The sequence below is a fragment of the Apaloderma vittatum genome, unplaced genomic scaffold (assembly GCF_000703405.1).
Source record: "Apaloderma vittatum isolate BGI_N311 unplaced genomic scaffold, ASM70340v1 scaffold17745, whole genome shotgun sequence".
Classification (NCBI taxonomy): Eukaryota; Metazoa; Chordata; class Aves; order Trogoniformes; family Trogonidae; genus Apaloderma; species Apaloderma vittatum.
Window position 1 is genome coordinate 25,503 of NW_009719076.1, and position 16,404 is coordinate 41,906.

The 16,404-nt window shown below is 40.2% G+C and overlaps 1 protein-coding gene across 1 annotated transcript; it reads left to right on the forward strand.

Annotated features, from left to right (window-relative positions):
* Positions 1 to 1,547: 1,547 nt before the first annotated feature.
* LOC104274778 (FERM, RhoGEF and pleckstrin domain-containing protein 1-like) lies at positions 1,548 to 16,021 on the forward strand (the record flags this gene model as incomplete). Its single annotated transcript, XM_009870508.1, has 6 exons — positions 1,548 to 1,652; positions 6,130 to 6,172; positions 7,320 to 7,398; positions 9,816 to 9,913; positions 14,609 to 14,723; positions 15,874 to 16,021. Coding segments are annotated over 6 exons (588 nt in total), but the record flags the coding sequence as incomplete, so codon positions are not given.
* Positions 16,022 to 16,404: the final 383 nt, after the last annotated feature.

Genomic DNA, 16,404 nt, shown 5'->3' on the forward strand with positions numbered 1-16,404 from the left:
CAAAAACCTGCTCAACAAGTTCCTAGGAAGGTGAGCTTGGCTTTTCCTTTCTAACTTTCAAAACCAGCCAGCGTTGAAGGGTTCGATCATTGTGTCCTGCATCACTGGAGTGGCAGCGCCGCTGTAGTGGCACGTATCTCCCATGCCTTCCCTAAAAAACCACTATGCTTTTAATTTCTCTGGTGCAAGCCTCGCTGCTGGGTATTTACTTTTCACAAATCATATTAGACAATGTAAGATAAATTGCCTTTGGAAAGGTGCCTTGTACTTGGGTTGTGACTGAAAACCAGGTATTACCCTAGGTGGAAAAAACCTGAGGATTTATTTTTAGTATCTCAAACTGAATAGTGACACGGCTGGGAGGAGGTGGGATTGAGCAGCTGCCTGCTTGCAGGGTTGGGCACTGCCAGGAGGTGCCAGGATCTGGGCTCAGGTTTGAGCCAGGATGGTCAGACTGCCGCCTCTAATGGTTTTATTTTCTTCACTCTGTTACTACTGGTTTATTTTGCTCTAGTAATTATTTACTGGGCAGAAAGGGAAAGGGCTAATCTCTAGGTTGAATGCAAGGGCACTTGTCTGGGGTGTGATGGGTCTCTTGTAATGGTGGAATTTGTGCAGTTTAATGGGTTGTTATTTGTTCTAAAGTGAGTGGAGATCAGTGTTTCAGGGTCTCTTGAGTTAAAATAGGTGCATTTGTCCAAGGAACAAAAATACTTGATTTCAGTGATTGGCCCTTTTTATACAGAAGCAGTATTTTTTGCTGAAGACTTGCTGGTGGGCTGTAATTTACAGTATTTGCTGCAGGTGTGGATTTAACTGATGTGCTGATGAGAAGAATCTTTACAATCAGCGGCAAGCTCTGGCAGCTAATATTGGGCTAGAACATCTGGTCTTTAGAGAGGGAAGACTTTCAGTGTGCTTGCTCTCGACTCCTCCAAATTTCTCGACTCCTCCAAATTACTCGACACCTCCGTGAGGGTCACACAGACGGGCCTTGGCCAGCCTCAGGGCCTCACAGCAGGAGGCTCGGAGTAAGCCCGTGTGAAGTCAGAACGTAGGGCTTGAGCCTGGGGCATATCAAGCAGTGTCCAGCAAACCCTCAAACCCTCGTGTTTTGTGTGACACATCCGCCCGTGAACATTTTGGTTTCAGTATGTTGTACACACACGTACATAGCACCGCCTGACGTGGCTTGAAGTGCCATGGGATGAAATAGCTATCTTGTGAAATTCACAGTAGAAATTAATCTTGGCAGACATAAGAAAACTGTGTCCCAAGTCCCCCTCTCCTATTTCATGGTATTTTTCCCTCATAAGTAAAAATGTCCTAAAGATGGATTCTAAGCTGCCATCCAGGGATGGATGCATATGTTCTGTAGCTTTAAAACAGGTATAATTATTGTCAGCTGCCCTGTGGGTGTGGTTTGACTATCCACTGATTTTGTAAACTGTTTCGACAGCGTTTGCTGGATAATTTCTTAGCATAATAATTTTTATGTCACTATTAAAAGCATCTTTGTAACCCTAGCCTTTGTTTTCTTCTTACAGCAAAGAGCTCCAGGGAAGGTTTTGCATGATGCTGTTTGCAGCCACTTGAATCTTGTTGAAGGCGACTATTTTGGCCTTGAATTTCCAGATCATAAAAAGATTATGGTATGTAAAATGATTAATTTGGTTTTCATCACATTCTCTCCTTCTGCTCCTTACTTATGAGATATATTTAATCCTCAATCTCCAAAAGTAAAAAAGAGTTTTTAAAATACAAACTTTTTACCTGCTGGAGTTGAAGAAATGTTTTTAAAACTTGATTACTCCTGTCAGATTTCATCATGTGTTGAAAGTAACAGCCAACTCAGACAGGAGTTGGAAACGTCTTTTGTTTTTATCAGTTGCAGTAGAGAAACCAAGGGCTGGCCCGTTGCAGAGGCTCAACTCTAATTTTACAATGCTGCTTAATTTGGAGCTTGGAAATAACCTTTCTCTGCAGACAAAGAAATTTAACTGGTTGTGACACAGTTACATAAAAAATATTGTTGGACAAGAAAGTGGATAGATAAAATATAACAAGGTTAATCAGAAGGAAAGCCAAACCCCAAATAAATTGATGGAAGTCCTGTGTTGGGAGCTGTGTGGCACAGACAGGTGTCCTATTGCTGACACTTTGGACTCTGAGAGCAGCTGGTGGCAACATTCAGGCTTTGCACTAATAGGCTGGTATCATATAGCAGAGAAAGCCAAAGAGTAATGACTTTCTTTCTGAAGTTTGTTTTACTCTAGACTTACTGCATGTCCACCTGGCATGTGTGCTTGTTATCTGGATTCTTTGACCAGTGCGTTGTGGTGTATACTAGATTTCTTTCCTGTACAGTAAATTCTGCACTGGTAGGCTGGCTGACCTAAAGACTTGACTTTGGGCAATTAGGAAAAAATAATCTATTTTTGGCCTTTTTATATAAAATTTCTGTAAGTAGTAATATTTCTTAACAAAAGGAACAAAAGGGGATTTATCTCTTGATACGTAATCTGTTGCCATGCCTTAGTGCAGGCTTATGTAGATGCATAAAACTGAACACTAATGATCATGTTTATGCTAAATATAATTAAAGAAGACTTTTTAAAAAAAAACCAAACAACAAACCATCCATCTTCAGAAGTGGTCTGCTTCACAGTTTGCTCCTGGATTTACATGAAACAGTTTACAAGAAAATTTTGGATTCTGCCAGATGTCCTTGGCTAATGCTGTAGGTAACTTGAGAGCTTAACGTAAGTCTTCACGACAGTGCAACTGTACAGTGCTGTTACAACAGAGAGTCCATGTAGCCATGGTATTAATGGCATACTGACATACCTGATGTATGTATGGAAAGCTGAAACAAATCCTTATGTCTTGTGTGTATCCAGTTGCTTTTTAGTTTGAGAGAGTCATTTGATCGACCTTCTCTGCTTCACAGGTCATTAAGTTTCAAATAGATGACTTTCTGTGTTTTGCTCAGAGACCTGAAGTAAACTAACGGTTTTCAGTCTTGTGAAAACAAAATGGTTTATTTGCTTGAGGCAGAACACAGGAGAGATTGAGGTGCTGCCAGTGCCTGAGGCCCTCGCGGTGGCAGGAACTGACTGGCTGAAAATATGTCTGGATTATCACAGTGGGGGAGCCAGGGCTCTGATGAAGAGGAAGGTGGAGAAAACCCCCTAAGGCTGCTACCACTTCGACCTGAAGGAAAACACCTCCTTGCATCCAAGCACAGTAACTCACCTGGCCTCTACTCTTGCAAAAGGAAATAGTAGCCAAGTATCTGAAAGCGCTGGTCCATGTCCCTGCTGGTTGTCCCAGTCTTTGGTTCTGAAAAAGGGAGAGATCCCCAAATCTTGCCCACATCTAGTCAGCTGTTCCCCCCAAATGGTGAGATTCAGTCGAAATAACACCTTCGACTACCTAAGAGCAACTCAGAAAATCTGAAGCAGAAGATTTGATTATGAATTGTTATTTCCATGTGTAGCAGCACTCTGAGAGTAATATTTGCAGTTAAATTATAGTAACCAGTTTATATGATTCAGTTGAGGTGAATGTTCTTGTGGAATTTAAAACTTTCTGAGCTTCATAATGGCCATAATGTCAAACATTGTGCAAATAAACAAAAATACAGTTAATGGTGTGTCTGAGAAATAAAGCATCGTGTGTATTTTACATTCATATCATCTGAAGAGAATGACTTGCTTTTCCAATGTAGAGTGCAGTGTAAAAGGAAAAATAAATATTTAGAGCACATTTGTTTGGATGTAATCATATGTACACTAAGTCGTATATTCACAGTTCAGCTGTGTTTGTTTCAATGTGCAAAGCTCCAGACCTCATATCTGACATATTGACAGTTGTATGTCAAGATGCCTGGCAGCCGTATACATTCACATGTGCAGTTCTTTGTGCTAAAGAAGATCTGTGTGGGAGATGAACGTGGAGGGTCTGAAGGCTGCACTTTCTGCAGGGAAAAGGAGAAACGCGGCACTGTTGCCGGGCCTGGGGTTTCATGGAGTTTCATCACACTTGATGTCTGCCCCAATTCTCCAGCTGTTGAAATCCAGTCACTATCACGGAATGCCAGACTTTGTTTTAAAAAAATAAGTAATTCAGCCTTTGTAGTTCCAGAGAAAATTGAAAACATGAATCTTGATTGAATCCTCACTTTATTTTTAATTTGCAGTTTATAAACCAGTGTCACATTGACTATGTTTAGACACAGTGTGGGAGTTGCATGATGTCTAAGTTTTTGTTGACGGTGGTAAGGTCTTCATTTTGCCCCAGCTTTCTCCATACACATGTTCAATACACACGTTTCTGGTATCCAGCAATGTGAGCAAAGATGTGATGTAACTTTCCTGTAGGATGACTGGGAACATGGCAAAAGGAATGACATACTTGTGTGCTCATGCTGTATCATAAATTCCCTCTGGAGAGAATGAGAGGATTTTTTGGGGAGTGTCGTGTAAAATACATTACTCCCATATTCTTTAAAACTGACTGTCTCACGTTCAAGATTTTTTTTTTCCCCACTGAATTTGGCAAAGCCACTGACCTTCATCGCAGATTATGAACATGCCAGATTTCTGAAACAAAACAATTTTTAGTTACTGCAATGCCAAAAAGTGTCAGAACCAGTTTACTGTGTGATAAACACTGTGTTCCTATCCTTGGCAAATGAAGTTTCTTTAGCCGTCAAAAAAAAAAAAAAATTCCAAAGGCTGTGAAACATTAAAAACATCCATTGAGAAAACATTAGTGAGTGTCAAAGGGCAGTAATGTGAGGTCCCTGTTAATTGCCAAGTACTCATATTAGTAATGATGAAAATAGCAAACAATGTTGGAGCAATTATAGCAGCAATAGAGGCCCGTTCCTGTCTGGCTTCTCAGGTGATTTTCCACAATATGGATATTTTGAGTATGTTTCAGTCTCTGCGTAATCTAAAATTATTAAAGGTCAAAGATGTATTCATTTCAATACATAGTCTTTTTCTAGAAGACTCAGTTAATTTGGTTTTTAATGGCTGTAACCTTTGTGATAGTTGTAGGACGTTCCTCCACAAATTCCAGATGTCTCCAGGGGAGGCTCTGCAATACAATGAGATAACAAAATAAAAATCTTGGTCATAGGTAGTTACCAGCTGAGGACCACTGAGCTCTGTTGCCCTTCTCCAGGCCCTGCAAGTCATCTGGCTTTTACCTGCTCTGCTGTGTGATCGTCCCTCGACTTTCCATAACATTTTTCCCAGACCCTTCTGAGTAAATCCGCAGAATGGGAGTTTAGGTTCTGAAAACTGTAGTTTCAGCCACTGCTTTGAAAGCTAAACGAAAGACCCCTACACTGTCCTGAAAAAAGGTTATTAAAAAACAAATAAAAGTAAACTATCTGGAGAAGTTGCACTGCCCTCAATTGAGAAAGCCTAGGCCTGAGCTTCCCAGCTTTATAGAAGAAAGAAAATGTTACACAGCTCGAAAGTAATCTTCCTCCCACCCATGCTTTGTGCTGTTGTCTGCCTCACACTCTTGAGTTAAGAGATGGTGCTCGGACTCTTTTTATCATCATGGGGCCAAGCAAAGGAGCTCCACATTTATGCCTAGGCCTCACAGTGGGACTTCTGCTGGGTCCCCAAAACCTGAAGGTTGCTGCCTTCTCTCCATTTGTACAGTGTTCCCAGCTCAAAGGCAAGCACCAGCCTCTCTCCCTTGCATTTTGCAAGATTTATTAGAGTGAAGACTATGATGACGGCATAGGAGTCTCTTTCTGAACTCCTTGATTCAGTTGGTCCTTCCACAAAACGAGTAGTTCCTGACCAAGCATGCTGTGGTTGTTGGTATCTGAGATGAGTAGGGGGAAGTTTCCTCGCTGTTTCCCAGCTCCCTGAACCTGTACTGCTTCCAAAGCCGTGCCACAGTGACAGCCTGTGCATTAAGGGTTGCTGTTTCCTGAGCATCTTTCAGAGTTTTGGGGAGAAAACCCACCATGTATAATTAGGGAGAGCATGAGGACCACAGTGGAAAAACTAAATAAGTACCTGATAATCTAAGTAGTGCAATGAAAAATGCTCCTCTAGTTTGTTCACAGATGGTAACACCACCTTCTTTTGTTTTCAGGTGTGGCTCGATCTTTTAAAGCCTGTTATGAAACAGATTAGAAGTAAGTATTTCCTTGTTGTCATTTATTGTGTCAGTCTGAGAGTACCTGAATAAATTAGGGCTCTGACAGTTGGGATCTTGATCTTCTCAACTTTCTTCACTGCATTTCGTTTGGATTATTTTTGTGTTTCTGGTCTGTACTTAAAAGGTGTATTGTGCATACTGTGAAATTATGTCACATTAGGTAGTCCTGTGAGGAGTAGGGACTTGGACTTCATGATCTTTATGGGTCCCTTCTAAGTCGAGATATTCTGGGATTCTAGGAACATATGAAGGGGTGACCCAGTAGAAGGCTGAGGTTTAGTCAATTGCTAGAAGAGGTGTCAGCAGTGGCAATGGAGGGCGCTATTTTGTAGAGAAAAAAGAGTGCAGTAAAAGAAGGATTAAAGGAACCATACATTGCTGACAGGTAGCAGTAATCAGGATAAAAGAAAAAGTACAGGAAGTTGTTACTGCTGGGAAGGAGCTGGCAAATATATCACAGCTATGTGGGACGTTGCTGCAGAACTTGGAACTGTCTGAAACCAGGAGGAGAAAACATTTCGGCTGTGGCTATCAAGGAAAGTTATGATGGGAAAGGGCAGGAAATTGTGAATAGCCATCAGCTCTGGCAAGAGTAGAAGTGAACAGGAAAGAGTCTGATGATTTTCTTTCTCTGACAAGTATCAGCAAAGTTCTTCCTTTATTGACCTTTGCCATTGAGATTAAGTTCTCCTAGGTGTCTCTCTGGTTGTGTTAGCCTGAGTGTATGCTCTGGCACCTCTCCCTCTCAGGAAAGAGAGATGCATTGATCCTTTTGTACTTGTAAGAGTCAGAACAGATGTGCTCCTGTTAAGTAGTAATTGGCTAGTGGCCTTGAAAAATAGAGTGTGTTTTAGCTCTCGCTTGTTCTGCAGCAAGGAAAATGGAGATGCCTAATATAATTCGTTGGATCAGCTGATGTAATTACTAAAAACTGACTTGGTTTTGGCAAAGTATCCCTCAACCAACTTATTGTTCTCTTTTATGATGTATAAATTTTATTGTGCAATCTCTAAATAACTTGAGCATCTGCACTGCAGGTTCCATGAAGCATCCATCATTTCGCATAATAAAATTTGACCAGCATGGTATTGATGTTTACTAACTTCCTCTGATATTTCCCCTAGGACCGAAGCACGTTGTTGTAAAATTTGTGGTAAAATTCTTCCCACCTGACCACGCTCAGCTGCAGGAGGAACTGACAAGGTTAGTAGCTGCATGACTTTTTCTTTTTTTTTTTTTTTTAAATTAAATCTCTGGTGAACAGAGGGGAGAACAGGGACTACGAGATGCTTGGGTGAGGATTGATGGATGCCTCTTCTAATGCTTGATATTATTTGCCCCAGCTTCAAATGCACCTGAAAACTAACCCCTGAGATTAGTTTGCAGACTCTGCTGAGATGTGCTGCAAAGTGCTGGAGTCCTTTGCCTCCTTACATTTGAGGTCCTGGCAGACCTTTGCTTACCCCAAGAGGAGTCAGTTGGGCAACAGAGTTCTCCAAGCCTCTTTGGTAATGCTGTTGGTAGGGACCTGACTTAGGTGTGTGTTGGCACACACACCTGAAGTGCTCCTCTGCAGAGGGACTCGTGTGACTCTGCACCCCTGCTTGTGAAAGAGTGGTTCTGCATGAATTCCCAAGTTGTAGCAGCACTGGACCCTATTTGTATAGCCAACACAAATGCTAAAGGCTTACATGTGTGAAAGTGTGAATTTGGAGATGAAGAACTGGAAAGGAGAGGAAATAAAATGAGAAATAAGAGGAAGATAGAGAAATGTATACACATAATGCAGAAAAGTACCTTAAAGGTGTTTATTTTTAGTGCATTTTGAAAACTTTATTTAAGCTCTGAATTTCACACTGCATTGGTATAAAGAGTCATATTTCTCTGTGAGTAAATATGTATATGAAGGAATTGTTAAGGTTCTTCCTCATTAATAGGTCCTTTCTTATTGGTCACAAACATTACTTTATTGCAGTATTTCTTCACTGCAACTTTTCAACTCTTTTTCTGATCTACAAAATAGTTTGGTTTTTTAATTACATTTACCATTCTGATTCATTATTTTCAGTTCCTATTTTCAATCCTCCTGTGAGATGAAGTCCTCTTTTACAAAGAACTCTTGTGTCCTTCTGACTTGTTTCATAAAGAACAAGTCCACCTTGGTGATGTTCTGTGTTTATTTCTGCATTGTTTTATTTTGGTAGTAGAGCAATGGAATGGAAAAAAAAAAGAAATTATTGGTATCTCTTGCTGGCCTGGAGAGGGAAAAGTAGACAAAATGAGTAGGAAGAAGAGATATTTACTTGAAAGGCTGAGTAAAAACAATGAAGGGATGAATGAAAACTCACAACATGATTTTACTGATGAAACATTTCTGTCTGCAGATAGATATTCTGCATATCAGTTGCTTAGTACGTGAGCGTTAAATTGATTTTTGGCGATCTCTTTATGCACATCGAGATGTGTCTCTGAATCCTAATGACTTGGTTTTTGTGTTAGATTTTTAAATGTGTATTCTAGGGAACTTAAATATATGTACACAGCAGCATGTAGGATGTGAAAACGTTTCCACAGGGAACAGCTTCCTCACTTGAAAAAGCAGAGAATACAACACTTCTGTGCTATATTCTGCTACTAGGGTGAATCTGTGGGGGTAGGCAGATGTTTGCAGATTTCAGAAGGACATTCTTTAGATCTGCTATATTATTTCATGTACTGTGTGTGTTTCCATGCTCTTTAAATCAGCTTGTCTTTTCCATTAAATTTACTTATATCCCCTTATTCAGAAACTCACCGTTCACATGAGAGCTTTTCACTGAACCTATTAAAACCTAGTCTTATTAAAAAAAGAATTAGATCCTAGTATGAGCTCTCCAGAGGAGCTGCAGTCTTTGGAAGGCCTTTTAAGGCATCTAACCAGTTCAGGTTTCATACCAGCTGGAGGAGAAGTGCCCACTGCGCTAGCTCATCTTTTCGTAGGGAACAATATGATTCTGTGCCGAACTTAGCAATTTCAGTTCCTGTTGAAGCTAGGAGAAATTTAAATGTTGAAATAATGCCCTGCATGGCTGAGATGGTTCGGAAGGGATGTTAAAAATGGCAGTTGATGGGGCCACAAGAGTATCAGAGCTAGCCAGAGTTGTTTGATCAAGATCTTGCTCCTCATTTCCAGGTGAGTGCCAAGGTGGAAATCGAGAGTTCTCCTTGTATTCCACAAGAGTTAGCTGATAACTGTAAATCACTGGTTTATCTGGCATTTCTTCATAGCTACAAGCAGCTCCATTATCTAGTGCTGCTTGCTGTGCAGTTGCCGAACACTTAATAGCCATCGCATTCACTTCAGCTGTCATATCTCACTGCTCCAGTTCCAAGGGAGGAAAGGAGGGAGGAAAAGGAGAGATATCTTGGTTCTGCAAACCAGCCACCGTGTAAGAGTCTAATGGCTGTAATACAGTATCTGTTATATTTTATTTCACCTCTAAACTTAGGAAATTCAGATCACTTCTGTAGATTCCAAAAAGTGAAAGGAACATGTAGGCAAACCCAGAGCTAGTTTTGAAATACTCTCCCCTGTGTCTCCTCACAGTTTGAGTAACTCTTCGTTCACTTTTGTTTTGCAGGTACCTATTTGCATTGCAAGTGAAGCAGGACCTGGCACAGGGAAGGCTAACGTGTAATGATACCAGCACTGCCCTCTTAATCTCGCACATCGTACAATGTAAGTTCCCTTTGTTCTTCTTTCCAGGAGGATAAACAGGGTGGTTGGTTGGACGTGCTTTCCTGGGTTACCTGTTAGTAGCTGACACAGACACATGTTTAAGCTATATGGATTACTTACTGCATTTCTGTATAATGGCATTCAAATACAGATAGTTTACTCTTTCAAATAAATAAGAGCTCCTGGACACTGGATTCGCATTTTTTAAAGCACTGCATTTGATAGCCTTTCAGAATCAATTTCAAAAAAATAATTTCGAAATCATTCAAAATCATTTCAAAATCAAACTGTGCTAACATTGGCAAACAGGTTGAATTATTCTGATTTCCTGTTTTATTACACTTCGTGTCATGTCAGCAGAGCATCCAGATTCCAGGAGATCTGTATGCTATCTAGAGAATGTAGTAAATAAACATACTTAGAAGGCCAGACTAAGTCACAGTCCGAAGAGGAAACTGATAGGAAAAAAAAACACCCAACAACAGATTTTAAGCTGCTTTGTTTATTTTTTTTGCAAAGTTGCACAAAAAGACTGTTCAGTAGAATCATATGTTAACTTTGTTCATCATACTAAAGTTTATTTTAGCTTCCAGATCACTTGAAAGGCAGTGTGTGTTTTCCATTTCAAGACTTTATGGATACTCATTTTGGGAATAGCATTAGCAAAAACCACTTAGTAGCATGTATAATGGTTGTAATAGACCGTTGTTTCGAATGGTCATTGTACAATTTAGTGTTGCATATTTCCACTGGAATGCTATTTCATGGAAATTGCAGTCAACAAAGATGTTCAGAAGCTCTTTAGTGAAAAATGGGTAAATCTCATGATCATTTGTCATAGTCTGTCTGTTGGGGCATTTTCTCATCATTTGCTGTTGGAAAGGCAGGTTTTGCATGATTTTCTGTTTGCCGTGGTCATCATTGCCCAGTGTAACTGAGTAGCAGTAAGAAGCTGTACAGTAGCCTCTATAAAAGTCTGTATTCCATTTTAAAACTGAGTGCTTTTTCAGCGTTGACTTGGTTAAACTAGTTCTAACTTCCTTTCATCTCAGGAAGAAAAGTCATGATTGTTTTGGGGAAATTGAGTATCATTTGTTACACTGCACTCTAGGAGGATGACACTTCCTACTGAATGTCTGTGCTCTAAATAAAGATGTTGGGAAGAGCACACTCTAATGCATGCGTCTCTCTTTATTTGAGGTATTGCCTCATGATCATCTTCTCTTGAGCTCTTATACATTATATGAATTTTTTCCTTATGATTTTGACTTTACATCCTATTTTGTGTCTTACTCATCTCTAATGGATTGCTCAGTTAATTTCTTCACTGAATCATCTACAGCTCTGGTGTCTGAACTGCTCAGAGTGCAACTGCTAGCTTATTTTCGTAAAGCGACAGCGTAAGAGGATAAAATACAGGACATCCTTTCACCTCTACAAGCTGTCCTTTTCCTTTTCTCTGCTCTCCACAGTCAAATGCAAATTTAATTCAGTATTTTTTCAAAATTCCTTCATTATACTCCTGGCCATTCCTCCTGACACACCTGTGCAGGCCAGCAGGAAGCATTCATTTCAAAGTATGCAAAAATAGCAAATCAGCACCTTTGCTCCTGTGCTGCTGAGATGTGTTATGCTGTTGGATTCAATTATTTTCCTCAGTTATTGGAAATCAGTATCATGCATTTGAAATCTTTCTAGTTCTTTGTCCACTCCACCTGTGAGCTTAAGGTGCAGAGTGATTCTTAGCTGGGATTTTAGGAATCAAGTAGTTCTCTCCATAGGGAGAGAGCAAGGTAAGATACTTCTGTACTGAAAAATGAAGTTTTTTCCATTATGTCAGCAGGACAGTGGTGGCAGATCCATCATGAAGGAGTGAGACAGCATTCACAGAATCTAAACTGCCATCTGAGGCAGAGGGATGTTGTACCTCATGGTGCACTTGCAGTGCTGCTTCCCTGACTGCAGGCTGCACCTTTTTTTTTTTTTTTTGCTCTTTATGATTTTCTTGTGTGTGTAACGGTGTTTGATAGAAACCCCTGCTAGAAGTTTGTCAAGCCTCATTTATTTGTCCACCTTGTGTCTCATGAACACTTCTCTGTGAAAATCTTCTCTGGCAAGAGTCTATAGCTGTATCTTGCCTACATTGGGGTTTTTTGTATTTATTTTCTCTTTAGCTTTTTATTTAGTAGCAAAAAAAAAATTACGTATTTGTCTGCAATAAAAATAAAACTAGACAGCCGATAAGAGTAATGATATCAAAGTGGTAAGATTGAGAATGCAGAAGGTTAGGTATTGTATGTCTTATCCATATTGTGCCTACAAGTGGTTTCTATGGGGGGATATTCCAGGAGGCCCTTACCTTATGTGTACAAGCTTATGTCAGTGTTACAGACTGTTATTTATAGGAAATCATGATATGACAGCAAATAGGTTTCTGTTAATCTAGCATATGTATTACAGAATAAAATTTGTATTTGAAACGTTCTATTTTAAAATGCCTTAAAAGCATTGTAGAAAGTGTTAGAAGCGAGAGGGCACTTTGATACTGCATATGATGCAGTAAAGTGAGCGTGTGAAGTAAGAAGATGGACTGATTAAAGGAAAAGAGCTGAAACACAAAGCATTAGACATATCAGAAGTCCTAATGCAGACAGAATGCAGCATCGTGTGATGCACTTGCAAGATAAAAGGAAAGGGAGCATCAGTAGAAATTAATCTTTTGCTAAAATGCATGTGAAGATTTTAAGGAAGAGTTTTATGTCTGGCTGGCAATATTCAAAATATAACTCCCTCTCATTCTAGAGGGAGTGCTACTAGAAAGTCATTTAAGGTGGAAAAGGAGGGCTAGGGAGAGAAGTCAGAGCTGTTGAGTACAAGGTCAGGCAGAACAAATTCAGAAGTAACTTGAAAGCCAGGAGGATAATTTTGATAATGGATTTGCAGTTGACAAATGCACAGAACATTATAGAAGTCACATAGAAATTAATTAAGTGTCTTCTGTGCTCTTGGTTCTGAAGAAAGCCATGCAGAAATCCATCTGTATCCACGGACGTACAGGTAGTGGACTACACTTCAAAGAATCAAGCCCCATGTTATCTGAGGTGTCACAATCCTAGGTGGGCTTGTGGCTTAATTAAAGAAGAGAAACTTGCCTTTCATGTGACTCAGGGTTAAAAACCGACCCTAAAGATTTGTGATGCTGAGGGCAATAAAACTGGAGTAAGGGAACTGTGTCAGAGGGACATTTTAGAAAGCAGAATTCTCAAAGATTCTGTGGTAAATTCTACTGTTTCAAGGAATTATTTAGAGCAGATGGGAGGAGGAAGGGGATGGAAATCAGACTCAATTATCAAATCTTTTTCACCTCTGACCTCCCAAGTATAAAATGTGTGGCTGCTGGCAATTTGGGCTGAAAAGTTACTGTTCTGTCATTCATAGATGCTTTGGTGCTCATCGTCCCTGCATACTCAAGGTTACTGCTCCCCCTCTGTATTTGCAGGTACATCTGATCCCAGGCAAACTTTTGTCAGAAATCCCCCACAGTGTTTTAAACATCATCTAAACCCTTTTTTTTCCTTCCCTAAACCAGTTTATTTTGAACAGAAGTGGATTTAAGGGTTCATTTACGTGGGCAGAACTGAGGTGAGGATGAGGCAAGAAACTGAGCTGGGGTCTATGATGTCCTAGGTCAGCTGTACAACAGCGTGTCCAGCTGCAGCCTGGATTTAAATTGAGGACACTGCTTTTTAATTTCATGACGCTACTAAGGTAGCAGCCTTTGCTGTAGCAGCATTGCTTTTATTCCATCAGGTTTTCAGGCAGAAGCTGCTACGCTGTTCAGTGAAAAAGCTAATAGCAAGATTTTTCAGAGGCATTCCAAGAATAGCAGGCAACAAGATAGTAATCTAGCACCCACACATAGATTGCCTGCCCCCCCATCCTTCGCCAAAAAAAGCAAATCTCACTGAATGGGCTGCAAAGTGGAAGGTGGGTGTGACATACTGTTGCACACACGGTATTGAATAACTGCAGCAGATGGGAGCAACTCTGAGGAGGAGAGAGACAGAATGTGTCTCAAACTGCTGCAAAATTAGAGGAAGACAAATGTTTCATAACCCCTTGAGGTGGAATAAATGCCTGCATTCAAACAAGCAAACAAAACCATCTCTCAGATTTTCCTCCAAAGATTACAGTGTGGGGACATGGGCCTGTGGAGGAAGCTTGGGCTTGGCTGCTCCAGGGAGAAACACCCGAGCACCTTGATGTGTGTGAGAGATGGATGAGTTCTGCTGAATTAGTGCTGCGCCTGAGCACCTTAATGTGTGTGAGAGAGATGGATGAGTTCTGCTGAATTAGTGCTGCCCTCCCTGTGTCGTCCACCTCCCCATATCGCGCACACGAGTCAAGGCAACACTGTGATGGTTTTGTTTGTTCAGTTGAAATCCATCAGCTGCTCACTTGTGGTGGACGGGAGAATCTTTGGCTCCTTCTCACGTGTTGGATACTAACACAGAGGAGAAAGGACAAATGTGTGGAAGATAACAATGTGGGGATCTGCATCATAAAACTGTGTCAGGGCTTGCAAGAAACTATGTTTGCTTCTCTGCCCTCTTCCCAGTGCTCTGCGCCTTTTGGATTGCTCAAATAAATCATATTTAATATGTTTTAATACATTTCTCTTAAAATTCTCTGTAGCTGAGATCGGGGATTTTGATGAAAACATAGATCGTGAACACTTAGCGAAGAACAAATATATACCTCAACAAGAAGCACTAGAAGACAAAATCATGGAATTTCATCGTAACCACACGTAAGACTTTTTTGTTCTTGTTGTTTGCATTCTTTTCCTTTAGAGTAGTTCTAACTGTAAACCCATGCTAGATCATAAGTACTGAAGAGATTTGGACCTCTGAGTTTCTCACAGGTTACTTCTCAAAAAACATTCAAGCCTATGAATTTCCTGAAGGTTACTCCTGTCTTTCTCCCATCATCATAACAAGACATTTAAAGAGAAATTGATTTTGAAATTCATTCAAGCATGCCATTATTTTACAGTCTATTTCTTACAAAATGCTTCAGTGCCGATTTTGTGCATGCAGGTATGATCACAAATGATGAATGATTAGTCAGGCACTTCTGACAGCAGTTGTCTTGATTTCAAGGGCATTGAATGTTGCCTTTTCACCTTTCCATGTGTTTGAAGGTGGGTGAAGATCAGGTTTAATGATAGTTTTAGGAGAAGCACAAAGTGCTTGCACAATTAAGGATTTGAGGGAGTAGGATTCAAGATGACAATGCAAACTGGTATCTTAAGGCGCGGTGAAAAGACTAGTGGTAAGAAGATGGTTAAAAGAATTACGACTAAGGCATAGAAAGATTGTGTCTTTTTCTGTTGAGAACATTTCGAGACTTGAATAGTTTCATTTTGAGCTACATTGAATTAGATATGAGTGGTAGGGAGTTCTGTAGCGGTAATAGTAAAAACTTTTGCATGATTTCATAGTGATTAAATCAGTGCTTATGGGCTATCAACGTTTGTGTTAAGGTTTTCGTATCTTCTGTTTTACTTCATTTTGGTATTACATTCAGGTTTGCAATGAACACTTCCTTACACACTTTTATTCATGATTTTTTAAGGAATACAACATGTTTTTCCGATGGAAAATACAAAAAGAAGTAGTAAATTTTGTTGAAGATAATGGTTCGAAACCTAGCTGTATCAGGTGTCTCAGAATTGAAGCAATCAAAATTTCTAATAGACTGTAAAATCTGTGGATTCTTTGCTATTGCTTTAGACTAAGATAAAATGAACTGGGGACATAGAAAAACTCACACAGATATTATACTTATGACAGGTTTCATTCTCTTTGATGAAATATCTCTTTGTTCTCTGGAAGACCTGGTGATCTCTATTAGAAGGTGTGAAGAATTTGTGTGTCTTCTCTGTTTTCTTTCTAAAGGGGACAGACACCAGCAGAGTCTGACTTCCAGCTTCTGGAGATTGCCCGTCGACTGGAGATGTATGGAATACGCTTGCATCCAGCCAAGGACAGGGAAGGGACAAAAATCAACCTGGCTGTTGCCAACACAGGCATTCTGGTTTTTCAGGTTAGAGCTGCTCAGAACACGACTTTTTACATTGTAAAGCAGGGAGATTTCTTACTGTGATAAAAATTTAGGACCCCAGCCATATCCAAAAGAATTCATTTGCAAAAATTTAGGAACTTCCATATTTTTTCTAAGGACTTTCAGCTTTTTATAGCTGCATTAGGTCCTTCATTTCCAGGGACTCTTACCATATTCGCATGCCTAGGGCAGAACTCCATCTGCAGCCACAGCGTGCTGTTCAAAATGCAAAGTGATCCACAATTTGCAAGTTGCTCATGCTGACACCTCCTGCCTATAGGAGTAAGTAGGTCTTCCAGGCACAGTGCATACCAGGTGGGTGTGAAGCAGGGACAAGTAAGACGACAGACAACTGGAGCACATAG